This window comes from Heptranchias perlo, chromosome 29 (assembly GCF_035084215.1).
Source record: "Heptranchias perlo isolate sHepPer1 chromosome 29, sHepPer1.hap1, whole genome shotgun sequence".
Lineage (NCBI taxonomy): Eukaryota > Metazoa > Chordata > Chondrichthyes > Hexanchiformes > Hexanchidae > Heptranchias > Heptranchias perlo.
Genome location: NC_090353.1, coordinates 37,051,472 through 37,078,289, shown reverse-complemented (window position 1 = coordinate 37,078,289; position 26,818 = coordinate 37,051,472). Strand labels below are relative to the sequence as shown.

At 50.1% G+C, this 26,818-nt stretch overlaps 1 protein-coding gene across 1 annotated transcript; it reads right to left on the bottom strand.

The window, feature by feature from the left end:
• Positions 1-13,673: 13,673 nt before the first annotated feature.
• Positions 13,674-26,485, bottom strand: tmem59l (transmembrane protein 59-like). Its single transcript, XM_067968571.1, has 8 exons — positions 26,264-26,485; positions 22,618-22,723; positions 20,841-20,935; positions 17,040-17,192; positions 16,784-16,925; positions 16,026-16,131; positions 15,526-15,643; positions 13,674-14,820 (listed from the first exon to the last, which is right to left on the bottom strand). Exons 1-8 carry the CDS (start codon positions 26,423-26,425, stop codon positions 14,665-14,667), a joined length of 1,038 nt encoding a protein of 345 aa, XP_067824672.1. The 5' UTR covers positions 26,426-26,485; the 3' UTR covers positions 13,674-14,664.
• Positions 26,486-26,818: the final 333 nt, after the last annotated feature.

Genomic DNA, 26,818 nt, shown 5'->3' with positions numbered 1-26,818 from the left:
AATTATGGGTTAATAAATGAAAGCCAGCACGGATTTGTTAAAGGAAATTCGTGTTTGACTAACTTGATTGAGTTCTTTGATGAAGTAATGGAGAGGGTTGATGAGGGTAGTGCGGTTGATGTTGTGTATATGGACTTTCAAAAGGCATTTAATAAAGTTCCACATAATAGATTTGTTAGCAAAATTAAAGCCCATGGGATTAAAGGGTCAGTAGCAGCGTGGATACAAAATTGGCTAAAGACAGAAAGCAGAGAGTAGTGGTGAACGGTTGTTTTTCAGACTGGAGGGAAGTATACAGTGGTGTTCCCCAGGGGTCAGTATTAGGACCACTGCTCTTTTTGATCTATATTAATGACCTGGACTTGGGTATAGAGGGTATAATTTCAAAGTTTGCAAATGACACAAAACTCAGAAATGTAGTAAACAATGTGGAGGATAGTAACAGACTTCAGGAGGACAGAGACAGACTGGTGAAATGGGCAGACACACGGCAAATGCAATTTAATGCAGAGAAGTGTGAAGTGATACATTTTGGTAGCAAGAATGAGGAGAGACAATATAAACTAAATGGTACAATTTTAAAGGGGGTGCAGGAACAGAGAGACCTGGGGGTATATGTGCACAAATCTTTGAAGGTGACAGGACAAGTTGAGAAGGCTGTTAAACAAGCACATGGGATCCTGGGCTTTATTAATAGAGGCACAGAGTACTAAAGCTTAATAAAACTCTGGTTAGGTCTCAACTGGAGAATTGTGTTCAATTCAGGGCACCACACTTTAGGAAGGATGTCAAGGCCTTGGAGAGGGTGCAGAAGAGATTTACCAGAACGGTACCAGGGATGAGGGACTTCAGTTATGTGGAGAGACTGGAGAATCTGGGATTGTTCTCCTTAGAGCAGAGAACGTTAAAGGAAGATTTAATAGAGGTGTTCAAAATCATGAACGGTTTTGACAGAGTAAATAAGGAGAAACTGTTTCTAGTGGTAGAAGGGTCGGTGACCAGAGGACACGGATTTAAGGTGAACGGCAAAAGCAACAGAGGCGACATGAGGAAAATTTATTTTACGCAGCGAGTTGTGATGATCTGGAATGCGCTGCCTGAAAGGGCGGTGGAAGCAGATTCAATAATAACTTTCAAAAGAGAATTTGATAAATACTTGAAGGAAAAAATTTGCAGGGCTCTGGGGCAAGAGCAGGGGATGTGGGACTAATTGGATAGCTCTTTCAAAGAGCCGGCACAGACACGATGGGCCGAATGGCCTCCTTTTATGCTGTACCTACTATGATACTATGAGGCCGGATTAGAAAGTGAAACATCAGTGAACAGAGAGGTCAAGGGACTTGTAGTGAGGAGCTGAGATTGGGGGCGGAGTAGGGAGGTGACATTGGACACTGAGGCCAGGTCGTGGAGAGTGTTCCAGGGTTGGCCCAGGATCCATTCACAGCCTGTGACCTGCAGCGGTTAACGGTCAGTTCGAGCACAGCCTGGTTTATTTTTAAATCGAGGCAAGTACAATGGTCCAAAGCAATTTCCTAGTTTTGAAAATGCTTTAATTTTAGATTTTAGACACTTTGGGGAAATCGGTTTGATGGCCCAGGTTCAGCACAAGACTTGGCCGATCGCTCGGGTGCTGCCTGGTGCGATACTGAGCCCAGTTTCAACCCCTGGCCTGAGCAAGGAGGTGGTGGGGGCACTACAACCCCCCCCCCAGGGCTAGTGGGGGAGGGGGGGTAAATCATCCGACGTCAGCTGTGCCTTTAGAGTCAGAAGGTTGTGGGTTCGAGCCCCCTTTCAGAGTCTCAAACACACGATCCAGGCCCGTACTCCCGAGTACTGAGGGAGCGCTGCACTGTCGGAGGTACCGTCCTTTGGATGAGATGTTAAACCGAGGCCCTGTCTGCCCTCTCAGGTGGATGTAAAAGATCCCACGGTCACTATTCGAAGAGGTTCTCCCTGGTGTGCTGGTCAATATTTATCCCTCAACCAACATCACTAAAAAAAAATTCTGCTCATTATCACGTTGCTGTTTGTGGGATCTTGCTGTGTGCAAATTGGCTGCCGTTTTCCTACAACAGTGACTACATTTGAAAAAGTACTTCATTGGCTGTAAAGCGCTTTGGAACATCCTGAGGTCGTGAAAGTCGCTGTATAAATGCAAGTTCTTTCGTTCTTACTTGGAAAACTAGGAGTGGAACAACACGCGTCCTTCTGTCTCTCCCATCCCGGTGCCCGTTCTCCGCGGGTGCATCCGGACAGTGCGTCGGAGGCTATTCGGCCACGGCAGGCGTCACAGCCGAGCCCGGATTCTGGTCTTTGACCAACACCCACACCCGTTCCCACAGGTGTCACTGAACAGCGATCCAGGAACGGGTAGCTGGGCTAAATTTCCATCCCTCCCCCTTCAATCCTCCAGCAGTTCCAGGCTGAGATTATCTCCCTAGCCCCAGACCAGGTATCGACCCTGGGACCCACTGACCCGGCACCGGCCGCACAACTCGCCCTCTCCGACCCTGGGTGTGTGCGAGGGCTGGATACAAAAAGGAACAGAAAACTTACCCAACTCGGACAGTCTTTAACTCTTCTCCTTTGAGAAACATCCACCCACACGAATTCTGAAACCTCCCGCCCGCTGTCCCCGACCTCCTTTAAGATCAGATCAGGGTGCAGCCACACACGGCCGATCTGCCCAGGATCTGACTGTGTTCGGCAGGTAGGGGGGCGCGGCAGGTTGTGTTCTGTCCTATCAGGATATCCTGAGCCCGCAGGCAAATTCCTGGAGCACAGCTGAATGTTCGGGCACTTTCGCAAATATCAGCATGACTCTGCAGTTTGCTGTCTGTCTGGGTGACTGAGAATCAGAGAGACTGAGAACTAGAGAGACTTGAACCGGTCTTACTGGCACTGCCGAGCTTAATTCGGCATCTTCAAAAGCTTCCCGCAAACACTAGACTATAGTCAATCCACAGAGTAAAAGAGTCTTCCTTTAAGATTTGTAAACAATTTTACAACACCAAGTTATAGTCCAGCAATTTTATTTTAAATTCACAAGCTTTCGGAGGCTTCCTCCTTCCTCAGGTGAACGTTTGTAAAATTGTTTACAATTGTCAACCCCAGTCCATCACCGGCATCTGCACATCATTCCTTTAAGATGTTAGCCGTGGCTCAGTGGTTTCACTCTCACCTCTGAGCCAAAAGATTGGGGGTTCAGACCCCACTGCAGAAACTTGAGCCCATAATCCATCCTAATACTTGGAGCGTAGTACTGAGGGAGCGCCGCACTGTCGGAGGGTCAGTACTGAGGGAGCGCTGCACTGTCGGAGGGTCAGTACTGAGGGAGCGCTGCACTGTCGGAGGGTCAGTACTGAGGGAGCGCCGCACTGTCGGAGGGTCAGTACTGAGGGAGCGCTGCACTGTCGGAGGGTCAGTACTGAGGGAGCGCCGCACTGTCGGAGGGTCAGTACTGAGGGTGGGCTGCCCTGTCGGAGGGTCAGTACTGAGGGAGCGCTGCACTGTCGGAGGGTCAGTACTGAGGGAGCGCTGCACTGTCGGAGGGTCAGTACTGAGGGAGCGCCGCACTGTCGGAGGGTCAGTACTGAGGGAGCGCCGCACTGTCGGAGGGTCAGTACTGAGGGAGCGCCGCACTGTCGGAGGGTCAGTACTGAGGGAGCGCCGCACTGTCGGAGGGTCAGTACTGAGGGAGCGCCGCACTGTCGGAGGGTCAGTACTGAGGGAGCGCCGCACTGTCGGAGGGTCAGTACTGAGGGAGCGCCGCACTGTCGGAGGGTCAGTACTGAGGGAGCGCCGCACTGTCGGAGGGTGGGTACTGAGGGAGTGCCGCACTATCGGAGGGTCAGTACTGAGGGTGTGCTGCACTGTCGGAGGGTCAGTACTGAGGGAGCGCTGCACTGTTGGAGGGTGGGTACTGAGGGAGCACTGCATTATCGGAGGGTCGGTACTGAGGGAGCGCTGCACTGTCGGAGGGTCAGTACTGTGGAGCGCTGCACTGTCGGAGGGTCAGTACTGAGGGAGCGCTGCACTGTCGGAGGGTCAGTACTGAGGGAGCACTGCACTGTCGGAGGGTCAGTACTGAGGGCTGCTGCACTGTCGGAGAGTCAGTACTGAGGGAGCGCTGCGCTGTCGGAGGGTCAGTACTGAGGGAGCGCTGCGCTGTCGGAGGGTCAGTACTGAGGGAGCGCTGCGCTGGCGGAGGGTCAGTACTGAGGGAGCGCTGCGCTGTCGGAGGGTCAGTACTGAGGGAGCGCTGCGCTGTCGGAGGGTCAGTACTGAGGGAGCGCTGCGCTGTCGGAGGGTCAGTACTGAGGGAGCGCAGTACTGTCGGAGGGTCAGTACTGAGGGAGCGCTGCACTGTCCAAAGGTCAATATTGTTGGAACTGCTGGCTTTCAGATGACACATTAAACCGAGGCCCTCTCAAGTGGACATAAAAGATCCTCTATCTTGAAGAAGAGTAGGGGTGTGCTCCCTGGTGTGGCCAATATTATCCCTCAACCAATATCATTAAAAAATAGAAGATCTGGTCATTATCACATTGCCGTTTGTGGGATCTTGCTGTGCGCAAATTGGCGGACTGAGGTTGTGAAAGGTGCTATATAAATGCTTTCTTTCTTTAATCCTGATAACCAGTACTGCATGTTTGAACTGAAACAGTCCCACACATACTTTTATCACTTGGTCTCTATAACTTTTCATTCCAATCCTTTGATTTATTTTATAACAATACAAGGTGCAAAGTGTGGTCTGGTCTTCTTATCGGAACAACGGGCTTTTCACATCTCACACAAACATAACGTGCTCCTTGGGTCGTACACAAAGGCCGCGAGCTCTCAGGAGTTTATAATAGCGGCGTTTTCAAGTGATGCGCAAAGCAGGATTACGTGAGAGGATGCAGGTGTGTACTTGACCAAGTCCTACTCAGTAATTGGTCTGAGCCCTGGTGAGGCACGGGTGCCGTTTATTCAGGGTAAGGGGCACTCACTGTGTAACTGTACAGGGTCACTGTTTATTCAGGGTAAGGGTCACTCACTGTGTAACTGTACAGAGTCACTGTTTATTCAGGGTAAGGGTCACTCACTGTGTAACTGTACAGAGTTACTGTTTATTCAGGGTAAGGGTCACTCACTGTGTAACTGTACAGAGTCACTGTTTATTCAGCAGGGTAAGGATTATGAAGTATTGTGTACATTGTTTAATTTTGATGTTAAATGATTGAATTGATGTTGTGCATTGTCGTAGAATCAAGGGCTGCTCCGTGGGTTTAAGTGACATCAGGTTGCTAATGGGGCTCGGTCCTCTGTATGTCCCTACGGAATTTATCCACTCCTTTGACAGGTTAGTGACGCACGGCCATGGGGAGAAAAGACCAGCTTTGATCCTCTTCTTGCACATCATTCAAATTAAATAAAGGCCTTTGTCTATTTTTGGTGGTTTGTCACTTTGAACTAAGCTGCTAGGGTCAGAGGTCACAGGTTGACGAGCCTAATGGGCGTTGAGGCCTCTGTATAAGGTGTCGTCAGAGAGGTCAAACCGGGAGTGCAGTTAAAAAATAAACCTCTTCTGGTGCCCAATTCATGTTCCAGGAATTTCTGGGCAGTCCTCTCCACAACTGGATTGCACGAATATAGAGCCCTCGCATAGAAGTATGTTTCCAAGGCACTTTACATGGGGGGAATGCGGAGCGAGGGAGGGAGAAGTATCGGCTTCTGCTGGACAGGAAATGGCTAGCAATGTGGTTTTGAGAGAGTCTGGTTTGAGATGCTGGCTGGGGGGATCCCCATTCTGTCTGGGGGGATCCCTATTCTCGGGTGTACAGGCCCGTGATCTGAGAGACATTTCGGCGATAGGGTCTCGCAGTCTATTCTGCTCATTGTGATGAGTTTTAGTTCATCTCAGTTAATGTACATTTGTACATTTCAATATATGTAAGTGTGAGGTGATGCATTTTGTTAGGAGAAATAAGAGGCCACACACTCCTTAGAAAATTAGTCTAAATGGGGTGGAGGAGCAGAGGGATCTGGGGGTACAGATTCACAAATCACTAAAAGTAGCAACACAGGTTAACAAGGCCATAAAACAATGCAAACCAAGCACTGGGGTTCATTTCTAGAGGAACAGAAATCAAAAGCAGGGAAGTTATGTTAAACTTGTATAGAACCTTGGTTAGACCACACTTGGAGAACTGTGAACAGTTCTGGTCTCCATATTACAAAAAGGATATCGAGGCACTGGAGAAGGCGCAAAAAAGATTCACAAGGACGACACCAGAACTGAGAGGTTATAACTATCAGGAAAGGCTGAACAGGCTGAGGCTCTTTTCTCTAGAAAGAAGACTGAGGGGTGACCTGATAGAGGTCTTTAAGTTTATGAAAGGGTTCGATAGGGTAGACGTAGAGATGTTTCCACTTGTGGGGGAATCCTGAATGAATATTTCACATCGGTATTTACGGTTGAGAAAGGCATGGATGTTAGGGAACTTGGGGAAATAAATAGTGATGTCTTGAGGAGTGTACATATTACAGAGAGGGAGGTGCTGGAAGTCTTAACGCGCATCAAGGTAGATAAATCTCCGGGACCTGATGAAATGTATCCCAGGACGTTATGGGAGGTTAGGGAGGAAATTGCGGGTCCCCTAGCAGAGATATTTGAATCATCCACCGCGACAGGTGAGGTGCCTGAAGATTGGAGGGTAGCAAATGTTGTGCCTTTGTTTAAGAAGGGCGGCAGGGAAAAGCCTGGGAACTACAGACCAGTGAGCCTGACATCTGTAGTGGGTAAGATGTTAGAGGGTATTCTGAGAGACAGGATCTACAGGCATTTGGAGAGGCAGGGACTGATTAGGAACAGTCAGCATGGTTTTGTGAGAGGAAAATCATGTCTCACGAATTTGATTGAGTTTTTTGAAGGGGTAACCAAGAAGATAGATGAGGGCTGTGCAGTAGACGTGGTCTACATGGACTTCAGCAAAGCATTTGACAAGGTACCGCATGGTAGGTTGTTACATAAGGTTAAATCTCATGGGATCCAAGATGAGGTAGCCAATTGGATACAAAATTGGCTTGACGACAGAAGACAGAGGGTGGTTGTAGAGGGTTGTTTTTCAAACTGGATGCCTGTGTCCAGCGGTGTGCCTCAGGGATCGGTGCTGGGTCCGCTGTTATTTGTTATTTATATTAATGATTTGGATGAGAATTTAGGAGGCATGGTTAGTAAGTTTGCAGATGACACCAAGATTGGTGGCATTGTGGACAGTGAAGAAGGTTATCTGGGATTGCAACGGGATCTTGATCAATTGGGCCAGTGGGCCGATGAATGGCAGATGGAGTTTAATTTAGATAAATGTGAGGTGATGCATTTTGGTAGATCGAATCGGGCCAGGACCTACTCCGTTAATGGTAGGGCGTTGGGGAGAGTTATAGAACAAAGAGATCTAGGAGTACAGATTCATAGCTCCTTGAAAGTGGAGTCACAGGTGGATAGGGTGGTGAAGAAGGCATTCGGCATGCTTGGTTTCATTGGTCAGAACATTGAATGCAGGAGTTGGGATGTCTTGTTGAAGTTGTACAGGGCATTGGTGAGGCCACACTTGGAGTACTGTGTACAGTTCTGGTCACCCTATTATAGAAAGGATATTATTAAACTAGAAAGAGTGCAGAAAAGATTTACTAGGATGCTACCGGGACTTGATGGTTTGACTTACAGGGAGAGGTTAGACAGACTGGGACTTTTTTCCCTGGAGAGTAGGAGGTTAAGGGGTGATCTTATAGAAGTCTATAAAATAATGAGGGGCATAGATAAGGTCGATAGTCAAAATCTTTTCCCAAAGGTAGGGGAGTCTATAACGAGGGGGCATAGATTTAAGGTGAGAGGGGAGAGATACAAAAGGGTCCAGAGGGGCAATTTTTTCACTCAAAGGGTGGTGAGTGTCTGGAACGAGCTGCCAGAGGCAGTAGTAGAGGCGGGTACAATTTTGTCTTTTAAAAAGCATTTGGACAGTTACATGGGTAAGATGGGTATAGAGGGATATGGGCCAAGTGCAGGCAATTGGGACTAGCTTAGTGGTATAAACTGGGCGACATGGACATGTTGGGCCGAAGGGCCTGTTTCCATGTTGTAACTTCTATGATTCTAAAACTAGGGGCCATAAATATAAGATAGTCACCAATAAATCCAATAGGGAATTCAGGAGAAACTTCTTTACCCAGAGAGTGGTGAGAATGTGGAACTCGCTCCCACAAGGAGTAGTTGAGGTGAATAGTGTAGATACATTTAAGGGGAAGCTCGATAAACACATGAGGGAGAAAGGAATAGAAGGATATGGTGATAGGGTGAGATGAAGTAGGGAGGGAGGAATCCTGGGAGAAAAATATCTCCGGCTGGAGTCACAACAAACAGGAGGGATGCAGCCTTGGTGCCTGTCCAGTCTAGCCGGTAAAACCACACAATGGATAGAGCGGTTTCTGGAGCGCAGGGAATTGTGGATACTGCAGTCGCCATTATTGACCAATTGCCACGAGGACTGACGTGTTGGGCGACTAATGGCGGGAGTGTGGGGGTGGGGCAGTTGGAGGCCGTGTGATGAAACCTGCTGGAATACAACAATAACTTGCATTTATATAGCGCCTTTAACGTAGTAAAATGCCCCGAGGCGCTTCACAGGAGCGTAATCAAACAAAATTTGACACCGAGCCACATAAGGAGATATTAGGACAGGTGACCAAAAGCTTGGTCAAAGAGGTAGGTTTTAAGGAGCGTCTTAAAGGAGGAGAGAGAGGCGGAGAGGTTTAGGGAGGGAATTCCAGAGCTTAGGGCCGAGGCAGCTGAAGGCACGGCCGCCAATGGTGGAGCGATGGAAATCGGGGATGCGCAAGAGGCCAGAATTGGAGGAGCGCAGAGATCTCGGAGGGTTGTCGGGCTGGAGGAGGTTACAGAGATAGGGAGGGGCGAGGCCATGGAGGGATTTGAAAACAAGAATGAGAATTTTAAAATCGAGGCGTTGCCAATGTAGGTCAGCGAGCACAGGGGGTGATGGGTGAACGGGACTTAGTGTGAGTTAGGGTAAGGGCAACAGAGTTTTGGATGAGCTCACTTTTACGGAGGGTAAATATGGTCCAGCCAGAGTTGGCAAACCCTGTAGCTTGGCCCCAAAAAAAAATGAATCTGAGAGGAAGGTTATCCGACAGGTCCCTAAACCAGAGCAGGATTTCCTTTACTCGTGAATCACCCAGACCCTCGATTATAAAGCTCCCGCCACCACCCCCCCTCCATTCCCTGCCCCCAGCAACTCCTTACAGCCCACCCCTCAACTTCAATTCACGATTGCAATGAGCTGCCATTGGCTGATGGCCAGGGTCATCTTGCGGAGTGACAGTTTGCTCCGGCCGTGAGTCCGGGCACTCTGGTCCAAGTCGGAGTCGGGTCTGAGGCTAACAAGGAACGACGGAGAATCACTGCACAATGTTAAAGTTTGACACCGTTTTATTTAACATGTCTCTCCCATAATACAAAAAAAACTGTTACAAATAGAAAAGATCAGGAATCCCATGGAATCTAAGGAAGGAAATCCTGAGCTAAAGAGGGAATATCGGACAACGGGCGGGGCTCCTTGGTGTGGGAATAGGGCGCGGCTCTTAAATCATATAGTGCCAGGAAGATGCCAGTCTCCATTACTGGTCTGTGTTGGGTTTGTTGATCTCAGCCAGGGCACCACAGGCTTTGTAATTGGCCTCTCACCACCCTTCCGAGTTAGAGAGGTGGAAAATCAGCCGGGGGTCCTGCTCCTGATCACTATCCAGCACCCTCTCCTTGCCGGAAAGTGCCTGTGCCTAGCACGAGGGCAGGACGGAGTTCAACTGTGATGCTGCCTGCAGTTGAATAGCCGGCCAAAACCTTCCCCGTGAAAGCTCAATAGTGAAGATTGGGCGCTGAGGGTAGGGTGCCACATGGGTGGCTGGCATCTGTGGAACCCATTCCCCCCCCCTCAGCGAGAGTCAGGACTTTCGAGAGGTGAGGGGAGCAACTGAGAAGAAAGAAATGGAACGTGTTGAAATGACCGGTCTTTACCCAGCGAAGAATCTCCCACTTCGATGCCAAGGGGTGAAGGAAGGTGAGGCGACTAAAACATTGCCCCTCAGCATTTCACAGCAAGAGTCCAGCATCGTCCGAACTTAAACCTTTAGCTTCTATTCCCTCAGCTCAAACCTTCGGGCAGAGACCCCATGGGATTGTGCACTTTGTTTAATGTAATGCATTACCTGGGCCAGAATCTGGTAGGCTCTGGCTGCACTCAGTAGCATGCACCTCTCTACACACAGAATAATACGTCTGTCACAAGACACCAGGAAGCATTAGAAACAAATTAAACACTAAGGACTTTCTCATGTGCAGTTAGGGCCTCAGCACGTCACGAGCATTTTCTGTTTTACTCGTGTCTGAAATCGTGAAAGTACCAGAACAACGGCTAAGGCCACTGACCTCTGACCCCTGGGCAGGGCCCGAGGGGCTCCTGTCTCCCTCAGTAGGGTTTGGCCACTGACCTCTGACTCCTCAACAGGCTGAGGGGCTCCTGTCTCCCTCAGCAGACTGTGGCTGACCAGGGGGCAGATCAAACACATCGAATTCAGCAAAGACCCAGTTCTGTTTCCATTAAACCCTCTCCCTGACCCAGTGAATAATCACCTTCATACAGGGCCATCTGTCCAGCTACTCCGACTGAGAAGCAGGAGAGTGGGGATTTTAAAAGTGAACAACGTCCGGCAGGAGGGGCCTGAGTACGTCTCCCCGACCCGCAGATCTAAAAGGTTTACACACAGAGCATTTCAGTTCTATCAAAGAAAACTTTGGGAGTAAATGGGTCCGTTTTAAAGTATTACTGCATTGGACTCCCCCAATGGGTAAATGGGTGGGGTACTGAGACGGGGGTGGGGGAAGTCCCGTTCCTGATTGCTACCCAGTGACGCCCCATGGAAAGCGTGCGAGAGTGCACACGTCGGGTGAGGACTGGATGGAGCTTAGGTGTGATGCCGCCCACAGTCAAACACCCTGCTCGCACGTAAAGAACGGCCCCTCAGGCAACGCAGCACGTGGAACCAGCAGAACTTCACCCCAGCGAGAGCCAGCACCTCCAGGGAGCGGAGGGCTTCAAAAAGGAAAAGGATTTCTCCTCGGGACATCCCGAAACCTTGGAAGGACCCGGTTAGGGTGCAGCCTAAAGCTGTCGACGGCAGAGCCTGCGCAATGCCCATTCCGCACGGGTCAACCACGGCAGGGGGTGATGGGGGGAGGTGCCTCCAGCAAATATTTGTGGCATGGATTATGTCCCTCACATTCTCAGCTCCAAAATCCCAGAATTGGCCCCTCGTGCCCCCCAACCTCTGGTTCCCTCATCCTCAGGAAAGAGTTCATACACACCCCTAATATAATAGCACTGCCTCTGCACGAGTTTGAGAACACGGGTGCTCGTCCCTATTCGAACTCTTCCCCCATCCCCATCCCCCTCCCCACACCGTGCAGGAATGCGATGATGTAACTGAAACTGGACCCCAATGGGGAAAGTGCCCGGGTGTACTCCTGTGACCACCGCGGTAGACGGTTAATGATTTCACTTTCAGACCCGTACTGCACCGGTGCCCGTACAATGCGACACAGGCCCAATGGCCAACACACAAACGGTCAACTCGCAGGCGAGCGGCCAGAGCTGGCCATGATCAGGGAGCAGCAAGATCCAACCAAACACTTTCCACCCTTGGGAATTGCTGGACGAGAAAAGACCAAGGCCTGTCTGGTTCGCCGTCTACCATCCTGGCAGTCGCTGATACAATGATAGTGGAGTTGTTAACTATTCAGAGCAATCAATCTCTGTCAGTGAGTCTACAACAAACCCAGAGATGACACAAGGAAAACCCCCAGTGGTGGAGGGTTTTTGGAACCATAGGTCCAAAGTCACTGTTCCTCCCGAGCACGTTACCCAGCACAACTTTTATTTCTGCCCATTTTTCCTCTCTGTTCTTCTGAAGGCACCAAGATGGATCCACATCTTAAATCTAATGGTCATGTTGGAAGTTCTGTTCTGGTAAAAAAAAAGTACTTTGGCCACAGGAACAGGACAGAATGGGAGAGGGAGGGAGAGTGACAGAGCTTGGAAACAAACCAGAATTCAAGAGTGAGGAAGAGAATGAGATAGTGGGAAAGTGACAGAGAGAGAAACAGAGAGAGAAACAGAGAGAGAAACAGAGAGAGAAACAGAGAGAGAAACAGAGAGAGAAACAGAGAGAGAGCATGACAAAGAAAGTGAGAGCGAGAGAGTGAGAGACAGTCAGACAGAAAGAGAGGGTGACTGAGAGGGGAGAGGGAGGAAGAGAGAGAGGGAGGAAGAGCGTGCTGGTGTGCAAGTTCCAGCCAGTTCAGGAACATTCACAATAAATTATATTAAAGGTTAAAATGGAATAAAACTGAGGGACCCAGTGAATGATGCGACTACTGGCATCTTATTTCTAAGTATTGTACACCAGGAGTGCCCAGATGGCCCAGTGAGAGTCTGAGCCACACAGAGTAGGAGGTCCTGGGTTCCAGCTCTGATCTATGCTGCATTAGCTTGGTCTCAGTTGGGGCATTGCAGCTGGGCTGGAGGGAGGGGTGGGAGAGAGGGAGGGGGTGGGGGAGAGGGAGGGGGTGGGGAAATCAGTCAGGGTTCCTGCCCCCGATCACTAGCCAGTGGAACGTGTGCACCTCAGGTGAGGGCATGGGAACAGGAGGAGGCCATTCAGCCCCTCGAGCCTGTACCACCATTCGATCAGAGCATGGGTGAGCACCTTAACTCCACCCACCCGCTCGGCGCCAATGCCCTCCACAGTCGAACAACTTGCCAATGCTCTAGACCCACACATGAAGAATAGCTACTTTGATGAGGTGCCAGAAGGTCCTGTGGCCATGGAACCCAAAAAGCATCAACAGTCCGTGCCTTCAGGATGGGGGGGGGGGGGAAGGGAAAAATCTGGAGAGAGAAGTCCTGCATTTATCATTAAAGGTCCTTGGCTTCCCGGACCAGGACAGAGGCAACTCACCATTCATTTCAGATGGTGAAGGACTCGATCAAATAAAGTTGGCTACCACAGAATCCTCAGGCGTTCCTGTTGAACTCCCTGTGGCTGCCCAATCAGAAGGTTCCATTTCATCTCGTGGTTTCCCTCCCTCCGCCAGTTACAGCAAATCAAATTTGAAAATCCAAAGCAATCCTGTCCTTTCTATAACAATCAAAAAAATAATCTGTAAAGGCAGTGCTTGTGGGCGAGGGCGGGAAGTGATGAAATACTTCCTGGTCACTGAAGCAGGAAGGTCACTGATTTGACCCTTGCCCGCTTGAGTTGACCCTGATGCCTTTGCTGGTCCAGAAATGGAAGGAATGGAATTACCCACAATCTAACCCCAAAGGGAACTGGGGTTTGGCTCTCTGATGGGCCCCCCCGCACCGAACATTGCTCCACCAACACAAAGACCCTCCCAAAAAGCCCACAGCCCCATCTCCTCAACATACAATTCCAAAACCATCCATATAGCTCAAAACATCCCAGTCCACATCAGGTCCAAACTCACTCCTCCCCATCCAACACATGCAGCTTGAAACCTATCGGACGCCTCCCCCCCCACTCCCCCCTCCCACCACAACCCCTGTAAAGGTACCTATTAAAGATGTGAAGGTTCCAGTCTCCTGTTCCCACTGTAAGAACCCAGCCTGTTGCAATCAATCCCTTCCCTACACAAGATCCCCGCCCCTCGGGACTAGGCTGTATCCCGATGGAGATCTGTCCAAATAAAAGATTTTCCTCAGTTCTTCCATCTCTAATGTCTAACTCCCTCTCGGCCAAGTTGGCAGCTGGTGTGGACAGGTCCTCTGCCAGTCCGTGTGTGCCACACCAAGACCCGACAAGACTCCCTCCCACCGTCAACTGCGACTAATCCAGTGCCGTTTTATGACGGAAACAGAATGGAATATGCAAGGGCTTGTTACAATGTGAAACCCATTGGATCTGGTGGCATCAAAGTAGGAACTGTACAAAGTTTCTTGACTCAGTGTAGGCGCAGACACCCCTAGCTGCTACCAATTTGTCAGGATTATTTCTCCCACTCAATCCCATCAGATCCCACGTGAAATGTTTTTTTCGTTCAATAGTCTCTAAACCAGGAAAACCCCTTCACTGCCTCCCAGAGAGACCTTACTCAGATCCCCCTCCCCCAAACTCACTCCTTCACCATCACAATGGCCAAAGATCGAGCGAGGGCTCAGTAACAGGGTTCCTCTGGGACCACATCACTGAGAACATCTAGTCAGGTCACAATAACATCCAGAGGAATCTGGAGACATCCCAGAATCCTGCAAACTCCTTCCTTTAGGACTCAAAATAAAGAATTAGGAATGTGGGATCCAGGGAGGGGTCAGATCTTAATGCTCTGTCCGTCTAGAGGTTTTTTGACGTTCTGTTGATTACTTTCTAGAAGGTGTAATCTGGACCTCCTGAAAACTCACTGGGTTTCAGCCCCAGATGTTTTTAATAAAGGGGGAAGTGGGGAAATGGTGTCAATTTTTCTCAATTTTGTTTTGGAACTGTATCGCGAGCAAGCAAGACTGTCTCTTTAAATTGGGAAACGGAAAAGTTCTAGATGAGGGTTTTACTCAGATCCACTTTCACCGGCAGAGGCCCCACGTCGTGCTCCTGCTCCCCGGCTGTCACGGCGATGAGTGGGTTCAGAGCGTACGAGGCAGTCTTCTCCAGGGGGTCTGGACAGTTCCCATCACCATTAATACTCAGAGGCTGCAAATCAACAAGAGAGAGGAGTGAGAGACGGAGCACTCAGGGGGACAAACAACACTGTCCCATCAAACACTCCCGGGGCAGGTACAGCACGGGTTAGATACAGAGTAAAGCTCCCTCTACACTGTCCCATCAAACACTCCCAGGGCAGGTACAGCACGGGTTAGATACAGAGTAAAGCTCCCTCCACACTGTCCCATCAAACACTCCCAGGGCAGGTACAGGGTTAGATACAGAGTAAAGCTCCCTCTACACTGTCCCGTCAAACACTCTCAGGGCAGGTACAGCACGGGTTAGATACAGAGTAAAGCTCCCTCTACACTGTCCCATCAAACACTCCCAGGGCAGGTACAGCACGGGTTAGATACAGAGTAAAGCTCCCTCTACACTGTCCCATCAAACACTCCCAGGGCAGGTACAGCATGGGCTAGATACAGAGTAAAACTCCCCCTACACTGTCCCATCAAACACTCCCAGGTTTTGGAGTTGACTATCTCTATTGCCTTGTGGTATCAATTGATTATTTAGAGCAGAAACGTCCTGTGGTCTGTCTCACAGGCCTTCAATCCTTACTTATATCGATTTATAAAGCTGCAAGTAAAATAGTTGTGCAAATCTGGAAATATATCCAGGGTCTCCCAGAACAGAAGGGTTTGTACCGGGTCAGTAATTAGCTGCAATCCAAAATCTCCCGCCTCGACTCACCTGTGACTTCACGTGTTGATCTGGGGCAGTCACTAAACTGGCACAACTCAGCCACAGCATGACCACGATCGACAGCACCAGGCAGGCTGCCAAGATCCATCGCGGTAGACCAGAGCGTCTGAGGATAGGAAGATACAGGGCAGATCACAAATGCTGTACCCATGGAATTCTACCCCCCTAACTGTCTGCAGCTGAGAGGGCAGCAATCTGCTACCATCCATACAGACCAGCTGGGGCTCAGTGGGCAGCACTCTCGCCTCGGAGTCAAAAGGGCATGGGTTCGAGTCCCACTCCAGAGACTCGAGCACAAAATCCATAATCCGAATCAGGTGGGTCGGTGATACGACACCTGAATCAGGCAGGTTCTAGAGCGAGAGAGTGTGCTGTCCACATCAGGCAGAGACTCTACCTGTGTGCGTTTGCCAGTAGTTTGGTTTCGAGACCCGTAAACTTGGGGTCAGGCTCCCGTTACCATCAAGACAAGCGGTAAGCACTCATACCGTGACATGCAGCCCAGGAAGTCGTGTTGAGACTGTGGCCCCTCTCGAAGTGTAAACGCCTGTTTCAATACTGGGTCCAGTCTCGAGCTCTTGTCTTCACGCACAGCTGCAAGGAACAAGGAACAAGGAACATTCTGAGGCGGGATTTACACTGTCTGAGACCAGACTGCCCGCGGGTTGTAGAGAGCAACTGGGGAGCGGATTCCGCAGAGAATGTAATAATCTACAAGGATTTGGAACCATCAGACAAACCCAGCACAGGTCGGAAGGACATGGGTTTGAATTCCACTCTGGAACTTGAGCCCCATAATCCAGACCGACACTTTACTGGAGTGCTGCACTGTCGGAGGCGCCGTCTTTCAGACGACGTTAACCGAGGCCCTGTCTGCCTTCTCGGGTGGATGTAAAAGATCCAATGGGACTATTTCCAAGAAAAGCAAGGATCTCCTGACCAACATTCCTCCCACAGCCAACACCACCAAGAACTGGTCATTTATCTCATGGCTGTTTGTGGGATCTTGCTGTGCGCAAATTGGCTGCCGTGTTTACCCACAAAACAAAACAACAGTGACTCCACTTTGAAAGCATTTCATTGGCCGTGAAGCACTTTGGGATATCCTGAGGATGTGATAAGGAGCTGTTCAGACGCAGAAAATCGTTCGATCTTTAACCATACTGAGCATTTCCGAGCCTTCGACGGGAGACAGAATGTTCCAGAATGCTGTTGGAGCACGTCTCCCTTCCCCCCGCCACCTCACCTGTACGTGGTTTCAGCGTTCCGCTGACCAGCTTGGGCCAGGCCTCCTCGCGGCTGCTTGGGACCCATTCCAGGGGAATCTCCGCCACATCGGATCGAGGAGCCTGCAGTTCCGGAGGCGGGAACTCGATTTCCGGCTGAGCCTATTGGGGCGGAAGAACAGACATTAAACCCAGTGGGGAGGGAACGGGGGAAAAGGAGGGAATGAGGAGGGGGGGGGGGGGGGGGTGATGAGGGGGGTGCCGTGTTTGAGTTACCTGGAACACGACCACCTTGCCATCGTCCGCCTGCAGATAGAAGGTCCAGGTGGAGGAGATGAAACTCTGGGCCGAGCTGACAATGTCACTGCACAGGTTGGATACGTAGTCAAAGATGGAGAGTGAGGGGGCCGCAAGGTTCACTGTCTGGAGCTGCAGGAGACCAGAGACAGAGAGCGGGCAGAGACTTACTCTCTACAGTCAGTTCTGAATTGAATTAGTCAACAACAACAACAACAACTTTCATTTATATTATAGCGTCTTTTAACATAGTAAAACGTCCCAAGGCGCTTCACAGGAGTGATTATCAAACAGAATTGTTGGTATTCAGAGGGATTTGGGTGTCCTTGTACACAAATCACAGAAAGTTAACATGCACATACAACAAGCAATTAGGAAGGCAAATGGTATGTTGCAAGGGGGTTGGAGTAAGAGTAAGGAAGTCTTACTGCATTTATATAGGGCTCAGGTGAGACCTCGCCTGGAGTACTGTGTACAGTTTTGGTCTCCTTACTTAAGGAAGGATATACTTGCCTTAGAGGGGGTGCAACGAAGGTTCACTAGATTGATTCCTGGGATGAGAGGGTTGTCCTTTGAGGAGAGATTGAGTAGAATGGGCCTATATTCTCTGGAGTTTAGAAGAATGAGAGGTGATAGAATCATAGAAATTTACGGCACACAGGAGGCCACTCAGCCCATTGTGTCCATGCCGGCCGAAAAAGAGCTATCCAGCCTAATCCCACTTTCCAGCACTTGGTCCGTAGCCCTGTAGGTTACAGCACTTCAGGAGCACATTCAAGTACTTTTTAAATGAGTTGAGGGTTTCTGCCTCTACCAACCTTTCAGGCAGTGAGTTCCAGACCCCCACCACCCTCTGGGTGAAATAAATTCTCCTCAACTCCCCTTTGATCCTACTACCAATTACTTTAAATCTGTGCCCCCTGGTTTTTGACCCCTCTGCTAAGGGAAACAGGTCCTTCCTATCTACTCTATCTAGGCCCCTCATGATTTTATACACCTCAATTCAATCTCCCCTCTGTTTCAAAGAAAAACAACCCCAGCCTATTCCACCTTTCCTCATGGCTAAAATTCTCCAGTCCTGGCAACATCCTCGTAAATCTCCTCTGTATCCTCTCTAGTGCAATCACATCTTTCCTGTGATGTGGTGACCAGAACTGTACACAGTACTCAAGCTGTGGCCTAACTAGTGTTTTATACAGTTTTAGCATAACCTCCCTGCTCTTATAGTCTATGCCTCGGTGATCTCGTTGAAATGTATAAAATTCTTCGAAGGCTTGGCAGGGTAGATGCTGAGAGGCTGTTTCCCCAGCTGGAGAGCCTAGAACTAGGGGGCGTAGTCTCAGGACAAGGGGTCGGCCATTTAGGACCGAGATGAGGAAAAATTCCTTCACTCAGAGGTTTGTGAATCTTTGGAATTCTCTACCCCAGAGGGCCGTGGATGCTCAGTCGTTGAGTATATTCACGACTGAGATCGATAGATTTTTGGACACTAAGGGAATCAAGGGACATGGGGATTGTGCGGGAAAGTGGAAATGAGGTAGAAGATCAGCCATGATCGTTGGTTCGAAGGGCCGAACGGCCTACTCCTGCTTCTGTTTTTTATGTTCTTATAAAATTTGACACCGAGCCACTTATGGAGATATTAGGACAGGTGACCAAAAGCTTGGTCAAAGAGGTGGGTTTTAAGAAGGGTCTTAAAGGAGGAGAGAGAGGCGGAGAGGTTCAGGGAGGGAATTCCAGAGCTTAGGACCGAGGCAGCTGAAGGCACGGCCGCCAATGGTGGAGCGATGAAAATCGGGGATGCGCAAGAGGCCAGAATTGGAGGAGCGCAGAGATCTCGGAGGGTTGGAGGAGGTTACAGAGATAGGGAGGTGTGAGGCCATGCACTCAAGTCTCTGGAGTGGGACTCGATCCCAGAATCTCCTGACTCAGAGGGGAGAGAGTGAACCCACTGAGCCACGACTGACACTTAACACCAGTCCCCGGCTTTATCTGGCTGGAGAGACTGCCCTGGACTCTAGGCTTCATCAAACTCCTCCCGCCAGGCTTGCCCTGATTAAGACCCAGTGAGTTTGCCAGGTGGTGAGTCCTATTAATGGATCTATATCTCTCAAAAACACAACTGATCCTTCTATTAAAAACAAAATCCTCCTGAGTGACACCAGGAGCTGGGAGCAGTCCCCAGGCTGTATTGACGCAGTCAGTGCCACTGATCGATGATGATAACTCGGAGTCTCGACAAGGTACCGAGTGCCAGAGAGTTCCCACAGCGACTCCCCACACCAACAACTCCGCTTTCCTCCATTGACCGTCGGGCTAATCGAAACAACGGGCAGAGTAAACGGACTCTGAATTCCTCTTCCTGGACACAAGCATAGGAACAGGAGTGAAGAGAAAAGACTTGCGTTTCTATAGCGCCTTTCACAACCCAAAATGCTTTTCAGCCAATCAAGTACTTTTCGAAGTGTAGTCACTGTTGTAATGTAGGAAACGCAGCAGCCAATTTGCGCACAGCAAGATCCCACAAACAACAATGTGATAATGACCAGATAATCTGTTTTTTTAGTGATGTTGGTTGAGGGATAAATATTGGCCCAGGACACCGGGGAGAACCCCCCTGCTCTTCTTCGAAATAGTGGCCGTGGGATCTTTTGCATCCACCTGAGAGGGCAGACTGGACCCCAGTTTCACATCTCACCCAAAAGATGGCACCTCCGATAGTGCAGCACTCCCTCAGTACTCAAGTCACGGAGGTGGGGCTTGAACCCACATCCTTGTGACTCAGGGGAGAGTGCGGCCCACTGAGCCACAGCTGGCACCTTAGGCCATTCAGTCCCTCAAGTCTGTTCCGCCATTCAATTAAAAGGATGTACTTGCTTAGAGGGGGTGCAATGAAGGTTCACTAGACTGATTCCTGGGATGAGAGGGTTGTCCTATGAGGAGAGATTGAGTAAAATGAGCCTATATTCTCTGGAGTGTAGACGAATGAGAGGTGATCTCATTGAAACATATAAAATTCTTGGAGGCTGTTTCCCTTGGCTGGGAGAGTCTAGAACTAGGGGTCACAGTCTTAAGGTAGGAGGTCGTCCATTTAGGACTGAGATGAAGAAAAATTTCTTCATTCAGAGAGTTGTGAATCTTTGGAATTCTCTACCTCAGAGGGCTGTGGATGCTGAGTCGTTGAGTATGTTCAAGACTGAGATCGATGGATTGTTGGACCCCAAGGGAATCGAGGGATATGCAGATAGCGCAGGAAAATGGCGTTGAGGTAGAAGATCAGTCATGATCTTATTGAATGGCGGAGCAGGCTTGAGGGGCCGTATGGCCTACTCCTGCTCCTATTTCTTTCTTTCTTATGTTCTAGATCATGGCTGATCTGTATCTTAGGTGAACGTAAAAGATCCCACGGCACTTTTCGAAGAAGATCAGGGGAGTTCTCCCCAGTGTCCTGGGACAATATTTATCCCTCAACCAACATCACTAAAAACAGATTATCTGGTCATTTCCCTCATTGATGTTTGTGGGATCTTGCTGTCCGCAAATTGGCTGCCGTGTTTCCTACGTTACAACACTGGCTACGAAGGGCGTTGGGACGTCCTGAGGTCGTGAAAGGTGCAATAGAAATGCAAGTTCTTTCTTTCAAGTCAGGCTGAAAGCCGTCTCCTGCAGCCTTCAATCGGTCCGCAGGCCCACATTTGGAGCGTGCGTTTGCACTGGTCAGTCGCAGACTTGTGCCTGTGCACATGGCCTTGCCTGCCTGCCGACTGTCAGGGCCTTTACCTGCTTCTGTCTCCTGTCCGCCTCCAGGAACTGCTCCTTGCAGCCGGTGTTACAGCCGTACTGCTCCTCCATCTGGGCATAAGCCTCCAGACATGCTGTGAACATAAGTACACGAATCATAATCCCTCTATTAAAAAGAGATTACTCCCCCTCCACCCCTCTATTTTCTCTCTCTCCCACCCACCTCCCAGAGGCGCTGGCATTCTCCCCCACCCAAATGCCCATTCACCTCGTGTGAGCATCAGCAGGGTATTGAACCGTGACAGGCATCACAGCCAAGCCTGTTCTGTCCTTGACCGACACCTCACAGAATCTTGCAGCACAGGAGGAGGCCATTCAGCCCATCGTGCCTGTGCTGGCTCTTTGAAAGAGCTGTCCAATTAGTCCCACTCCCCTGCTCTTTCCCCATAGCCCTGCAAATGTCTCCTTTTCAAGTATTTATCCAATTCCCTTTTGAAAGTTATTATTGAATCTGCTTCCACCGTCCTTTCAGGCAGCGCATTCCAGATCATCACAACTCACTGCGTAAAAAAATTCTCATCTTCCCCCTGGTTCTTTTGCCAATTATCTTAAATCTGTGTCCTCTGATTAGCAACATTCCAGTGGAAACAGTTTTTCCCCATTAACTCAATCAAATCCCTTCATATCAAACACATACGCACTGGATAGCGCTCTGGAGCAGGAACTCGGGCTGGTTTCTCTCCCTCCCCTAAGCCAGTTGTCGCCCCTTACCTGCCACACAGACTGAGATCGGGGATGGAATCTGGGCCTGGTTCTGTACCAGGCTCAGCACCTGTGTGGGCACTCTCGATACCCCACTTCAATCCAACCTCAGGGAGACTGGAGCCCTGGTCGATTTTCCCTCCCTGTTCATGGAGGGTGCTGAGGCCAAATGTACATTACTCATGGTTCTCTGGCTGAAATCAGCGCAGAACGTTGTGGGAGGGGGAGGGATTGAAACTGGGAAGCTCCTGGTCCGTGTGATCTCCTGGACAGGTTTCGATCGCCTGAGGGGGTCAGAGAGGAATTTTTCAGAGTTTTTTTTTCCCCTTATTGGCCTTGGGTTTTTTGCCTCTCCCAGAAGATTACATGGCTGTGGGGAAGGGGAAGGAGGGGGGGAGGGAGGCGAGGGGGGTTGGGGGGTTGGGGGGAGGGAGGGGAGGGGGGTTGGGGGGAGGGAGGGGAGGGGGGTTGGGGGGAGGGAGGGGAGGGGGGTTGGGGGGAGGGAGGGGAGGGGGGGGGAGGGAGGGAGTGTTTAGTCACGATGCTCCGGCCATCATATATGGAGGGTGGGCTTGATGGACCAGATGGTCTTCCTGCCCGTCAATTTCGTATGTCCGTACACAGAGCTCTGGACAGACCCCTATCTGGAGACTGTGTTCAGTTCTGGGCCCCGCCCCTCAGGAAGGATAGACTGGCCTTGGAGGGGGTGCAGCGCAGATTCACCAGAATGATACCGGGGTTAAATTACGAGGACAGGCTGCATTGACTAGATTTGTATTCCCTCGAGATTACAAGGTTAAGGGGTGATCTAATCGAGGTGTTTAAGATGATTAAAGGATTTGATAGGGAGATAGAGAGAAACTATTTCCTCTGGTGGGAGAGTCCAGAACAAGGGGGCATAACCTTAAAATTAGAGCCAGGCCGTTCAGGGGTGATGTCAGGAAGCATTTCTTCACACAAAGGGGAGTGGAAATCTGGAACTCTCTCGTCTGTTTCATATATGCCCAGGGCACTGGTGAAGGCATTGCCCCCACCCTCTGATCACCGTCCTCACCTGCCTCACACTCGGCTCTGGTGCTGTTCAGCCCACTGATCCCATCCACAAACTGACAGATGGAGAAGAGTCGGCACCCTCGCTGACAGGCACTCAGCGGCGCCTCCTGCAGGAGAAAACCAAACAGACACAAGGCAATGAATGGCAGGCTGCGTATGGATGATTCACGCTAGATTCCCCTCCTCTCAGTCTGGAAGTGACTGTTTCTAACCCATGCTCACAGCTCAGGATGATCTACACAACGGAGGGCAGTGCAGGGACAAAAATTTCATCATGATTAAATCAATCACAAGTGATTGTTAATCTAATGTAGACCATTTATAAACAAAACACTGGCAAAACACTCCTCCTTGTTAATAACCCTTTTTAAGATTTTATTTTTATTCTTCTCCTCTCGTCAAGGCACTGGAGTATGGGTTCCACGGGCACTGACTCTCACTGGGGTACGGGTTCCACGGGCACTGACTCTCACTGGGGTACGGGTTCCACGGGCACTGACTCTCACTGGGGTACGGGTTCCACGGGCACTGACTCTCACTGGGGTATGGGTTCCACGGGCACTGACTTTCACTGGGGTACGGGTTCCACGGGCACTGACTCTCACTGGGGTACGGGTTCCACGGGCACCGACTCTCACTGGGGTACTGGTTCCACGGGCATTGACTCTCACTGGGGGACAGGTTCCATGGGCACTAACTCTCACTGGGGTACATTACTGTGTGAGGCAAAGGAGGAGATTGCGGGGGCTCTGACACATATATTCAGAACCTCTCTGGCCACAGGGGATGTGCCAGAGGACTGGAGAACCGCTAATGTAATACCATTATTCAAGAAGGGGAGTAGGGAAAAACCGGGGAACTACAGGCCAGTGAGCCTAACATCAGTGGTAGGAAAATTATTGGAAAAAATTCTGAAGGACAAAATTAGTCTCCACTTGGAGAAGCAAGGATTAATCAGGGATAGTCAACATGGCTTTGTCAAGGGAAGATCATGTCTGACTAATTTGATTGAATTTTTTGAGGGGGTGACTAGGCATGTGGATGAGGGTAACGCAGTGGATGTGGTATACATGGATTTCAGTAAGGCCTTCGATAAAGTCCCCCACAGGAGACTGGTCAAGAAGGTACGAGCCCATGGAATCCAGGGTGCCTTGGCACTTTGGATACAAAACTGGCTTAGTGGCAGAAGGTGATGGTCGAAGGTTGTTTTTGTGACTGGAAGCCTGTGGCCAGTGGGGTACCACAGGGATCGGTGCTGGGTCCCTTGCTGTTTGTGGTCTACATTAATGACTTGGATATGAATGTAAAAGGTATGATCAGTAAGTTCGCTGATGATACAAAAATTGGTAGGGTGGTAAATAGCGAGGAGGATAGCCTCAGTCTGCAGGACGATATAGATGGGTTGGTCAGATGGGCGGAACAGTGGCAAATGGAATTTAACCCGGAAAAGTGCGAGGTGATGCACTTTGGAGGGACTAACAAGGCAAGGGAATACACAATGAATGGGAGGACCCTAGGCAAGACAGAGGGTCAGAGGGATCTTGGTGTGCAAGTTCACAGATCCCTGAAGGCGGCGGAACAGGTAGATAAGGTGGTAAAGAAGGCATATGGGATACTTGCCTTTATTAGCCGAGGCATAGAATATAAGAGCAAGGAGGTTATGATGGAGCTGTATAAAACACTGGTTAGGCCACAGCTGGAGTACTGTGTGCAGTTCTGGTCGCCACACTACAGGAAGGATGTGATCGCTTTGGAGAGGGCGCAGAGGAGATTCACCAGGATGTTACCAGGGCTGGAGCGCTTCAGCTATGAAGAGAGACTGGGAAGATTGGGTTTGTTTTCCTTGGAGCAGAGGAGGCTGAGGGGGGACATGATTGAGGTGTACAAAATTATGAGGGGCACAGATAGGATGGATACTAAGGAGCTTTTTCCCTTCGTTGAGGGTTCTATAACAAGGGGACATAGATTCAAGGTAAAAGGCGGGAGGTTTAGAGGGGATTTGAGAAAGAACTTTTTCACCCAGAGGGTGGTTGGAGTCTGGAACTCACTGCCTGAAAGGGTTGTGGAGGCAGGAACCCTCACAACATTCAAGAAGCATTTGGATGAGCACTTGAAATGCCATAGCATACAAGGCTACGGACCAAATGCTGGAATATGGGATTAGAGTAGACAGGGCTGATGGCCGGCGCGGACACGATGGGCCGAAGGGCCTCTATCCGTGCTGTATAACTTTATGACTCTATGACTCTATTCCACGGGCACTGACTCTCACTGGGGTACGGGTTCCATAGACACTGACTCTCACTGGGGTACAGGTTCCATGGGCACTGACTCTCACTGGGGTACAGGTTCCATGGGCACTAACTCTCACTGGGGTACAGGTTTCACGGGCACCGACTCTCACTGGGGTACAGGTTTCACGGGCACTGACTCTCACTGGGGTACGGGTTCCACAGCCGCCCTCCAACCCTGACACAAACAGTCGTTCCTCGTGAGAGCGATCCTATACATCGAGCGATAACTGGATATTGAATCATGGGAGGCAGCGCAGCCAAGCAAATCCCTGTGTTCACCTGGCATCTACACATGGGTACGTTCCAGAAGGGGTCAGTGGATAATGAGCAATAGTGGAACTGTGGCTGATTTCCCCCCTTGCCTGAGGCTAAGATTAGCGCCTAGTTGATGTCGTAGCTGAGGTCAGCTCACTCAGCACAGCCTGGGATCAAACCTGTGACCCTCCGGTGGGTTTAGCTCAGTACCACAACTGCTGGCTGTCCATTCACCTGCCGAGGGAGTACAGCGTTAACAATACAGAAGACATAATTCATGGAGAAAACACAATTTAACGGACATATCAAAGGATTGAAAACACGGCGACACTAAAACAAACCCTAGTCTTGTGGCTGCATCATCGACTGGATTAAAGCCAAACGTTAATTTTCATCTGAGAATCACATAAGATGCACAGAGAGAATCAATGAAAGTCTCTCTCCTCATCTGCTGCTTCTGGGACCAGATGTGAAGCTGGTCCCATTAAACACACCTCAATCTGTCACACACAAGATGGGATCTGTGCTGCGGTAACCAGCTTCCCAGTGCAAAAATACCCAACGCAATGTTTGCAAAGATTAATCAGCAAGCTCCCAAAGCGGCTTTCCCTTCGCTTAGCAATAATTTTGAAATCCTATTCTCTGAAAGCAGAAGAACAAATTGTTCTGAGGATGATGCCAGAGTCCAGTGCTGAATCCGTTAATTAACCATCCCATCCTTCTGGTAGACATTTTCACCAACAAATCGCTGGGAAATAGTCTGCAGACTGCATGAGATTCATTAAATGGACAGCGTGCTTTTTGTTGTTCTGTTTGTTCGTTGAGCTCCCATTGCATTTGTTGCAAAAAAATCATCCTTAATCCAGCCATTGCCTTTCCATCCATCCATCCTTCCTTCTCTCTCTCTCCCTCCCTTTTTCACCCTTCCTCCTTACCTCTCCATCCATCCATCCAGCCAGCCTCCCTCCCTCCCTCTCTCTCTCCCTCCTTCCTTCCCTCTTTCTCCCCCTCTCTATCTCCCCGTGTGGGGCTGCAGCTGAGCCCGAGGAGCGAGCAGGCGAGAGCCGGCTGCTGATGTGTGCGAAGCGGCTGCCTTACCCTGGGCTGGCCGGCCTGCGGGAAGGTGCTGCGGCACAGGCTCTGGCACCGAGTCGTGTCCCCGAGGAGGCTGTCGAAGGGGTCGGGGTCGGGGGCGGCGGGGCTGCAGGCGGCGGCCGAGAGGAGCAGGAGAGCGGCGTGGATCCCGGCAGCTGCTGCCATTGTTCGGGCTGAAAGTGACGGAATCTCCGCAGCGCAGCGGAGCCCGGGCTGCGGCAAGTGCCTGACGTCAGGGAGAGACCCAGTGGAAAGGCAGGGGGAGTGACAACAGTGTTACTGGGGCATTAATACTGGGACAGTGTTACTGGGGCATTAATACTGGGACAGTGTTACTGGAGTATTAATACTGGGACAGTGTTACTGGGGCATTAATACTGGGACAGTGTTACTGGGGCATTAATACTGGGACAGTGTTACTGGAGTATTAATACTGGGACAGTGTTACTGGGGCATTAATACTGGGACAGTGTTACTGGGGCATTAATACTGGGACAGTGTTACTGGGGCATTAATACTGGGACAGTGTTACTGGGGCATTAATACTGGGACAGTGTT

Bases quoted from the DNA above. Each gene is read 5' to 3' on its own strand.
- tmem59l (XM_067968571.1), bottom strand. From the start codon at position 26,425: ATGGCAGCAGCTGCCGGGATCCACGCCGCTCTCCTGCTCCTCTCGGCC. The intron at 20,936-22,617 runs GTGAGGACGGTG...TTATGTTCACAG, and splicing joins CAGAGCCGAGTGTGAGGCAG to CATGTCTGGAGGCTTATGCC. The intron at 15,644-16,025 runs GTATGAGTGCTT...TCCTATCCTCAG, and splicing joins TTCCTGGGCTGCATGTCACG to ACGCTCTGGTCTACCGCGAT.